The 10,926-nt window shown below is 41.3% G+C and overlaps 2 protein-coding genes across 2 annotated transcripts; one reads left to right on the forward strand and one right to left on the reverse strand.

Moving 5' to 3' along the window:
* Nucleotides 1-951, forward strand: LOC102440919 (olfactory receptor 52B2-like). The gene has a single exon (XM_006094634.1). The coding sequence runs from the start codon at nt 1-3 to the stop codon at nt 949-951; it is 951 nt and encodes a 316-aa protein (XP_006094696.1).
* Nucleotides 952-5,463: 4,512 nt separating this feature from the next.
* Nucleotides 5,464-6,432, reverse strand: LOC102441223 (olfactory receptor 52H1-like). Its single transcript, XM_006094635.1, has one exon. It carries the CDS (start codon nt 6,430-6,432, stop codon nt 5,464-5,466), a length of 969 nt encoding a protein of 322 aa, XP_006094697.1.
* Nucleotides 6,433-10,926: the final 4,494 nt, after the last annotated feature.

Genomic DNA, 10,926 nt, shown 5'->3' on the forward strand with positions numbered 1-10,926 from the left:
ATGTCAGCTCCCAACTATTCCACTGTCAATTACGATATGTTTGTCCTCATTGGCATCCCTGGACTGAGGGAGCTACACATGTGGATCTCCATCCCCTTCTGCCTGATGTACCTGGTGGCTGTGGCAGGAAATGGAATCCTGATCTACGTGGTGGCAGTGGAACGTAGTCTTCATGAACCTATGTACCTCTTCCTCTCCTTGCTTGCTTTTTGGGATCTGATCCTATCCACATCCACAGTACCCAAAGCTCTGAGCATCTTCTGGTTTGATGACGTGGACATCTCCTTTGGTGGTTGTGTAACCCAGCTCTTTTTTATGCATTTTGCCTTTGTAGTGGAGTCAGGCATTCTCTTGGCCATGGCTTTTGACCGCTATGTAGCCATCTGCTACCCACTAAGGTATACCACCATTCTTAGCCATGGTGTCATTGGCAAAATAGGGGGTGCTGTAGTGCTCAGGGGTTTTGCAACTGTTTTCCCTATTGTCTTCCTTGTGAAACGCCTGCCCTTCTGCCGGACAAACATCATTGCCCACACATTCTGTGAACACATGGGGCTGGCAAAGCTGGCTTGTGCTGATATCACCATCAATATTTGGTATGGAATCTCTGTGCCATTGCTCAGTGTTATGCTAGATATGGTGACAATCGTCGTCTCCTATGGGCTTATTCTGCGGGCAGTCTTCAGGCTGCCATCCCATGATGCTCGGATGAAAGCGCTCAGCACCTGTGGTTCCCATGTCTGTGTCATCCTCATGTTCTACCTTCCAGGGATTTTCACTGTCATTGCTCAGCGCTTTGGCAGAAAAATCCCCAAGCATGTCCACATCCTGCTGGCCAACCTGTATGTTCTTGTTCCCCCCATGATGAACCCAGTTATCTATGGAGTAAAGACCAAACAAATTCGTGAACGAGTGGCCCTTGTATTTTCTTCAAAAGGGAAGTATTGCTGAGTTTGACTGGATAGCACTGTGGTTTCTTATAGGCCAGAAGGAAAGGTCCTATTAGAAAAGAGGAAAGACAGTTTTCATTCAGGATAGACTGTACTTGCTGTGAAATTAGTCTATTTTTTTTTTTAGGGATGATCGAAATTGCATGAGTTCCTTATCTCAGAGGTAACTAGGTTCCTGAAAATCAGGGTCTTAACAAACTTCTATTTTTGCATGCCCATAAGGTTCTGCAGTATTTAATAACATAACATCTCTATTTCTATCTGCTATTCAAATTTTAGATCTCTGAGTCCTCCCCAACAGCTATGATGAATATAAATTAGAATGAGTAAACACCAACATTGTGTACAAATTGGGGAAACACCAAGGCCACCTCCCTTCTAGCTCATCTTATTCACAAAAGACTTGAACAGTCTTGTTATACAAATGTGCATACCTGGTCATGCGAGATAGCACCATGCACACAAATGAAATTACATTTACTGCTGTAAGTACATGATTTTGGAAGATAAAAAAAAGTACAAGATAATTAAGTAAAGCATTGGGAGATATAATCTGCCTTGGATGCTGGGTGTCCTATACAGCCCTCCTCTTTTTAAACTTTTTAACATCTATCTTACAGGATTGTTGTATGAAGATCCAATAAAAGAGTAGATGCTAAAGCACTTCAGAAACTATAAAATTCTGTACAAATGTGTTGTGTCACTGTCATTAATGTCATTATGTTCTCTGTTATGAGCTTTCACCCTCCTTATGGTCAAAGGCTAAGAACAAACAAAGCAAAAACCCTGTCCTTTGTCTACGGCAAAGTCCTTCTAGCTCCATCCTTCTTTATTTTCCCACCAGGGTTCATCTACCTACAGTGAAGCAGCCTATCAGATGTGCATAATCCACTTTATTTATTTATTTTTAAAATATATTTTATTGATTTTTTTTTTATAGAGAGGAAGGGAGAGGGATAGAGAGTTAGAAACATCAATCAGAGAGAAACATCGATCAGCTGCCTCCTGCACACTCCCTACTGGGAATTTGCCCTCAACCAAGGTACATGGCCTTGACTGGAATCTAACCTGGGACTCTTTAGTCCTCAGGCCGGTGCTCAATCCACTGAGCCAAACCAGTTAGGTTGCATCACCCATTAAGACAGAGGATGACACAGACAGGCATAATTCAGGTGCAGGTACTCAATCCTTCAAAATCCCCTATGGAAATTTTCAAAGAAATTTTACCTTGCTCCATAACCATGGAACTTCTTTCTTTCCAGCTGTCTGCTCAGATTTCTGGCCTATTGTGGGATGTAGAGAAAATACATTTTTGTTTTTTTCCAAAGTCGGACTTTCTAAATAAATTTTGTCAAAATCTTGGAATCCTGGGCTAAGACCAGGTTTTGGGAAATTAATGTCTAACTATAGTGATGAGATAACTATAGATAGTGAGAGGACTCCAGAGAGATTAACTAAACTCCAAAAGCATGGAGACTTGGCTGGGTTTTAGAGATAAAGACAATGGTCTTATCTTTTCCCCAGAGAGATTTATTTCCCATCAGTCTCCGAAGAAACTTTCTCAGAAGAAGGGAAGGTAGAGAGAGCAGGAGCAGTCTCTCTGGATTTTATAATCAGAGAAAATACAGTTCTCCTAATTTCTTGACTTTATATTCATATGACATTTAACCTGGACTTCATTGTATAGCCCTGGAGCTAAGAATTGGGTGTGAGGGACCACACAATTATTATTTGCTTTTTATGTGAATAATGATAATCTGTCCCTGATCCAGAATACTTGTGTACATTCAGGATAAAATTGATAACATGAATATTTAAGACCCAACATGGGATCATTTCAAACTTCCAGTATAAATGGTCTTCTCAACCCTGTAAGTCTTGGGTGGCTGCCGTCCCTATGCCCATCCTTGTCTCTCCTTCCCACTCTATTCCCTGTAGCCACATAAATACACATACCTAAAGGAGCCTATCTAAATCACAGTAATGTGTTCCTCCCCCATCCCAACAATATCACCAGGCTTAGGTATATGAAGGATCATTGGGGAAAAAATGACCAGGGGACATAAAAGTCACAGGTCAGAAGAAAAGAGCCCAGTAGTGGCTGAAGCTCAAGTTCTAAGTTAAGACATCATGGCCAGGGCCACACCCAGGCTGGTGAGTGAACTTCAAAAGCCAGTGGTGTGCTGGTGAATGCTTAATAACTAACTTTGGGGGGTTTGATTTGAAGATTTGCTGAGTCACAATGTGTAGACACTTCCACTATGACTGATTTCAAGTGACTTCCTGGCAAAATTCTTAAAAATTTAACACTTTGCTCTTACGAGTCAGTATGAAAAGCTCCAGCACATCACTGATTGCAGCTCTTATTAGGCCTGAGATACTGGGATTAGGGTGAGCCTGAAAATTTCAGTGCTGGTTTAACTCAGATGTGAAGGACTGAAGTCAGTATAGAGAAATCCTGCCTCACTGGGAGGTAGGATTATGAGTGGATAAGAACAGAGACATTGGAATCAGGCACACTTATTACTATAGGCTCTTCATATATAATTTGCATATATTGAGTATATTTTTAAACTTCTTTATTAAGGTAAGATTCACATAACATAAAATTCACCATTTTAACCATTTTAATTTACTGGTTTTTAGTACATTTACAATGTTGTACAACTAATGCCACTATCTAATTGCAGAACATTTTCATCACCCTTAAAACAAACCCCATACTCATTAAGCACTCTTTTTTAAAATATATTTTTATTTATTTCAGAGAGGAATGGAGAAGGAGTGATATAGAAACATCAATGATGAGAGAGAATAATTGATCGGCTGTGTCCTGCATGCCCCACACTGGGGATAGAGCCCACAACCTGGGCATGTACCCACACAGCGAATTGAACTGTGACCTCCAGGTTCATAGGTCGACACTCAACCACTAAGCCATGCTGGCTGGGCTAAGCAGTCACTCTTTATTTGATCTTCTACCAATAACCTGGTAACACTGATTAACTTTCTGTCAGTATGGATGTGCCTATTCTTGAACTTTTGACAAAAACGGAACCATACAATATGTCAGCCTTTTGTGACGGCTTTTTTCACTTAGCATAATGTAAGGTCAGTGCAAGCAATAAATATTTAGCACCAATCATGTGATAAAGGTCTTTGAAGACATGTTAGAATATTGGGGTTTTATTCTAAGCAAAATGAGTAACTGTTCAATGATGTTCAATGATTTTAAGTAAAGGACTGACATAATCTAGTTGAAGTTTAGAGTAATAGCACTCTAGTTTTTGAGTGAAAAATTAGATGGGAGAGAAAAAAGTGAAGATAGCAAATTCTTAAAGGAGGCTGCTGAGAAAAATCCAAGGCAGAGATAAAGTAGTGATCACATCTTAATGTGAAACATAAATGAATTTAAGGATATTAAGAAGGCATAATCAATAGTAAATTAAGTTTGAAATAATTAAAGAAAATAAATAAATAAATACATAAACAAACAAACAGATTTTTGACATGAGAAACTAGTTGACTTTTGTACCATTTAGTTAATATAGAGAGTTAGAGAGAATCTGTTGATCATGAAGAAAGGAAGAGAAACAGATGGTATTTTTTTCAGGTGGATTTTGAAAATGGGATAGTCAAGAGAAGTTATCAAATAGAGAATTAACTATGTAGGACAGAGAAAGAATTGGGAGTGGGCTTTATTTAGACTTTTCACCATAACGATGATTATTGAATTTATGAGTTGACTGTATGTTAGACAAATTTAACCTCACAACAAGACTATGAGGTAAGTACCAGCTTTTCTTTTATTTTAAGGAGAGAAAATTGAAACATGATAAAGGGAGCAAAGAAAGAGTAAAAATTTTGTGCATTTATGTTTTTGATGGTAGAAAATTAGGATACTTCCATCTGATGCCCACCATTTTCTTGAGACTTGAATAATCCTTACCTCTCTTTCTTTAATTCTGTCAATTATTTTCTCCAGGAGAAATGAAGTCTTGAAATTTATAACCATTGGATCCATTATTGGAGGGCTTTCTGCTAGTGATTTACATAAGAAATTCTATTTTGTTGTTGTCATTGTGGTTTTCTATTTTATTTTTCAATTACAGTCAATATTCAATATTACTTTATATTAGTTTCAGGTGTACAGCACAATGCTTAGGCAATTATGTAATTTAAAAAGTGATCCCCACCCATAATTTTAGCAGCCATCTGACATCATGCATAGTTATTACAAGATTATTGACTGTGTTCCCTATGCTGATTTTTGCATTCCCATGACTATTTTTTAACTACCTATTTGTACTTCTTAATCCCATATTTTTCACCAAGCCCCCAGCCCCGCTCCTATCAGGCAACTATCAGTTTGTTCTCTGCATCTGTTTTGTTTATTTATTTTGTTCTTTATATTTCACATATAAGTGAAATCACATGGTATTTGTTTTTCTCTGTCTGACAAATAAATTATATTAAATAAATATAATTACTTGACTTCCCACAATCTCATTTTCTATGTCCTCATCCCCAGGTCACTGTTCCCTTTAGGAAAGAGTAGAAGGACAACCTTGTCCCTGATCTGCTTTGTTTTTACACCATAAATGATGGGATTGAGTGCAGGAGGGATTGCTACATAGAGATTAGCAAACATGATGTGAAAGGTGAGAGAGATGTTGTGGCCGAAGCGATGTGTAACGGCAGAGAACAAGGCTGATGTGTAGAATATGAGAATGACACTGACATGAGACCCACAGGTGCTGAGCGCTTTCTGGCGGGCATCTCTAGACGGAAGGTGAAAAACAGCACGAAGAATGAGAGTGTAGGAAATACCAATGAGGATCAGGTCTGACATAATCGCCATTAGAGGCATAGTAAAGCCATACCAGATATTGATGGAGATACTAGCACAGGAGAGCCGGGCCACCGCTATGTGCTCACAGTATGTGTGAGGGATGATACGTGTCCTGCAGAAGGGCAAACGCTTCACCAGGAAAACAACAGGCAAAATGATACTAAAGCTCCGACCAACAATGCCTGCCAAGATCTTGACAATTGTTCTAGGTGTCAAGACACTGCTGTACCTCAAGGGGGAGCAAATGGCCAGGTAGCGATCAAATGCCATACCCAATAATATGGCTGAGTCCAGAAAGAAGCTGAAGTGGAGAAAGAACAACTGGGTGAGGCAGCCAGAAAATGTGATTTTCTGAGCTTTCAACCATAATATGCCAAGCATTTTGGGAACACATGTGTTGCACAATATGAGGTCCGTAGAGGCCAACATGGAGAGGAAGAAGAACATGGGTTCGTGGAGGCTGCGGTCCATAGTGATGAGGTAGAGAAGAATGCCATTACCTACAAGAGCCACAAGGTAGATGGTACAGAAAGGAATTCCAATCCAGATGTGAAACTGCTCCAGCCCTGGGATCCCCACCAAAATGAAGGAGTCTGGATTAAAAGTTGTCAAATTCAATGTGGTCATCATGTTGATTGTCATTCCCTGACGACAAAATACCACATTTAATTCTGGGGACTGACTGTTCACAAAATCCTTTTTTAAGTCTTTTCCATCACTGGGATACCTCCTATCCTATCTCTTAACAAACACTAGAAGAAAAAATGCAATCTACTTCTTCTCACAACCTCTACAGCATTTACTAAAAGCTTCCCAAAAACCTTAATTATTACCCATGTATAAATATTACCTTACCATAACTGTATTATTACTATATTGGAACCATGTCCCACTAGAACTATGACCTAGGAGCATATTGGTCCTTTGTTGTCAATTAAAATTCCAAGGTTGTCTTGCTCTCACCAAATAACTCAGTTTGAGGTTTCTCAAAGATGTAAAATATCCTACTTGACACAAATCTAAAGAATATCCATTTAAATAAATAAGGGGCCATGTGTTAATTAAAAAATCTGCATTTTTTAATGCCAATGTATCACTAGGACTCAATCTACTACTGCTCAGAATTTACTCCCACCTCTTCAATATCTGGAAGACAATCTCTATCTAAATATTCTTTTTCAACTCATAAATAGTGTTCCAAGGCTCATTATCTTCTTCTACCTGCCAACTTCCTGATCAGCTACCCCATATGTCATCACATTGTTCTCCCACTGCTAGAACATAGTGATCTGAGAGTTGGTGGTAACCCTTCTTCCTCCTTCAGCCCCTATCTCTCATCTTCCAGCTCTTATGATCCTTATTTGAAATCCCTGTTTGATCGGCCTACTTCTTTTTCTTCTCTACTTCCTCATCTACTCAAATCATCTTACTCACTAATTGGAACCATAGAATAAGAGTTTTGGTTCTATCCTGGCTGGTGTGGCTCAGTTGTTTGAGCATCATCCCATGCACCAAGAAGAAACCAGTTCCATTCCTGGTCAGGGCACATGCCAGGGTTGTGGGCTTGATCCCCAGTAGGGGGCCTGCAGGAGGCAGCCAATCAGCGTTTCTCTCTCCCGCTCCCTTCCTCTCTCTAAAATCAATAAAAACACTTTTTAAAAAAGAATTTTGGTTCTTTCAATATATTGCAAACCCTTCTCTTCTGATGCTACCATATTGATCTCTTTAAAATATAAAATTACCAAAACACTCACATTGCTTAAAAGCATGTAATTGCACCTGTTGTGCCAACAATTATTTTTATTTCCTGTTTTACAGTCAATACTTTCCCTATATAGAGTGGTTCTACCTATATGAATGTGTCTCACATTCTTCCCTAAAATGTATTCATAGAGGACTCCCCGTATTTCTCCATCACTCTTACACCCCATTGCTTGTATTGCTGCTTTTTCCTTAGATGCAATCTTGTCTTTTCTCACTATGACTAAATTCTACTCATTGCTCTGACCCTGACAAGTGTTAATGTCTCCAGGAAACTTTCTCCAGTTTTACTAAACCATGTCTCTATTGCCCTGCTTGTGCAATCGCAGTTCTTTTTTTAAATATATCTTTACTTTTGAAAGTATTACAGATATCCCACTTTAATCCCTCCACCCCAAACCTACCTCCCAGGCCTTCACCACACTATCATCTGTGTTCATGGGTTATACATATATTTACCAAACAATCAGATGTTTGTATTAAGCTTTGCATTATTTTTACTATTCTCTTGAAGTCTTTTTCCCAGATATGTGGCCAACCCTGCATTAATGATTAAGAACTCTTTTTGAGAATATAATTTCTGTCTCCATGTGTTTCTTCCAGCATGGAAAAAGGCAAGATTTCACATAGAATAACCAGTAATACAGTCTCAGTAGAAAACTGATATTTCAAGTCAGTCACTGCTGAATATATATATATATATTCCCTTGGCTTATTGACTCTTCTTCCATCTTCAAAGGTAATAACAGTAGATTTAATCTTCCTCTAAACTTTTTAGAAATGTGACTTCATATCTCTCTGACTCAAAACTTTTCTATTTCCTTCTTCTGCTTTTAAAGACCATTGTGATTATACTGGAATCACCCAGATAATTCAGTATAATACCCTTATTTTAAATCAGTTGATTATCTACATAAATTTTCTTTGCCATATAAATAACATGTACAGGTTCCAGAGATTTGGTTGTGTATATCTTTGAGGGGCTATATTATTCTGCCGACCACAAGGTCCTTTAACACTGCCTATTTTTTCTCATTCTGCTTTCCCAAGACTTCTCCCACTATCACCATTAACCACATTCAGATAATACTCACAGACAACTAGTTTTGATGTTGGTGCTGGGTTAGAAAGCCAGTAGATGGCTGGAAGAGGATAACTCCAGGATAAGAACAGAGAGATAGAGAAGGTAACATAACACAACTGGGGGGAGACATAGAAAAAGAAAGAAGGAAAGGGTATGGAGCAGGTGAGGCACAGGGAGAAAGACATTTAATTCTAGCTGGGGACGAGACACACCTGCAGAGCATAGCCTTTTTATCTTTTATTCATTTTCTCAGGGGATGAAGAGACTGAAAAATGAGGGGCCTAAAACCTAGAGGGATTCCAGGGACTCTACTCCCCAGTCAATATCATCAGTATTTATAATAACTGTTTACATTAACATTTTTTTTAATCTTAATCACATGCACATGGGATATGATTCAGAGTTTTAGACTCAGGAGAGAAACCAGGGAGTGCTGAGATTCTTCAGGGTATGGCCTATGTCGATGAGTCATTTATAGACACTGTAGCTAGGCTCCAGGTTACGACTTGGAAGAATGGTGTGCTGGTGACCCTTTAAATTCTGGATCCCATGAGATAGTTATGTGAATATTTGGAGATAAGACAGTCGATTGTTTAGGGACACTGATGAGTTCCATGTGATATGGTTGTTGGGCAGATATGAGTATCAGGCTTTCAATGCCCTCCAATTTTGATGCATTCAGTTCCCCAGCCCCAACTCCTCCATCAGGTGAGGGTTTTTCTGGATTATTATATCATACTAGAGGCCCGGTGCACAACACTCATGCACTGGAGGGGGTGGTCCCTCAGCCCAGCCTGCGCCCTCTAGCAGTCTGGGACATCCTCCAAGGGGTTCTTAGCACTGCCTCGGAGGCGGGAGAGGCCACGTCACCACTGCTATGCTTGCCAGCTCAGCTTCTGGCTGAGCAGCGTTCCCCCTGTGGGAGCACACTGATCACCAGGGGGCAGCTCCTGCCTTGAGCATCTGCCCCCTGGTGGTCAGTGCACGTCATAGTGACCAGTCATTCTGCTGTTTGGTCAATTGACATACTAGGGTTTTATTATATAGTATTCTATTTCACTGAATGGGGCTTTCTAGTCTCTACTTGTCATTGCATTGAGATACTTTTTGAACCGAAGAAACTCAGTGATTTCTGAACAAGATGTATAAAATTAAATCTTTACATAAATCACTTCCTTAGGCCACTGCATATTCATTGAATGCTTACCATGAGACTGGAAATGTATGGTTAACATCCAGCTGCTTATGGCAGAAACCGAACTTATTCTTTTTTTTTATTATTAAACTAGAGGCCCGGTGCACAAAAGTTTGTGCACTCGGGGATCCCTCAGCCCAGCCTGTGCCCTCTCGCAGTCTGGGACCCCTCAGGGGATGTCCACCTGCTGGCTTAGGCCTGCTCCCCGGGGGATTGTGCCTAAGCTGGCAGTGATACATTTCTTGGGGGATGTCCACTTGCTAGCGGGCCGAAGCTGCAGTTGAACATCCACAGAGCTGCTGAGGAGGCAGGAGAGGCTCCCACCATCGCCAATGTGATGCCTTCAGCCTGGCTTGTGGCTGAGCAGAGCTCCCCCTGTGGGAGTGCACTGACTACCAGGGGGCAGCTCCTGCATTGAGCATCTGCCTCCTGGCGGTCAGTGTGTATCATAGTGACCAGTCATTCCCAGTCGTTCTGCTGTTAGGGTCAATTTGCACATTACCGCCCTAACGGGTTTGGCTCAGTGGATAGAGCATCGGCCTGCGGACTGAAGGGTCCCAGGTTCGATTCTCGTCAAGGGCATGTACTCTGGTTGCGTACACATCCCCAGTAGGGGGTGTGCAGGAGGCAGCTGATCGAAGTTTCGCTCTCATCGATGTTTCTAACTCTCTATCCCTCTCCCTTCCTCTCTGTAAAAAATCAATAAAATATATTTGGGGAAAAAAATTGCATGTGCATATTACCCTTTTATTATATAGGATAGAAGCCTGGTGCACGGGTGGGAGCCAGCTGGTTTGCCCTGAAGGGTGTCCCAGATCAGGGTGGGCAGGGGACCCCCAGCTCCCTACGATCGCCCACGCCGCCCATGCAGCCTCAGCCCGCAGCTGCAGCCGCCCCCCGATCGTGGACTCCGCCCCTGCCTGGGCCTTACGCCTCTGGCCCAGGCGTGGGGCCCGGGCAGTGGGGACCCCCAGCTGCAGCCACCCCCCTATAGTGGGCTCCGCCCCTGCCCGGACCTCACGCCTCTGGCCGAGGCGTGAGGCCCCGGGCAGTTGGGGACCCCTAGCTGCAGCCGCCCCTGCCC

Source organism: Myotis lucifugus, unplaced genomic scaffold (genome assembly GCF_000147115.1).
Source record: "Myotis lucifugus unplaced genomic scaffold, Myoluc2.0 scaffold_138, whole genome shotgun sequence".
NCBI lineage: Eukaryota > Metazoa > Chordata > Mammalia > Chiroptera > Vespertilionidae > Myotis > Myotis lucifugus.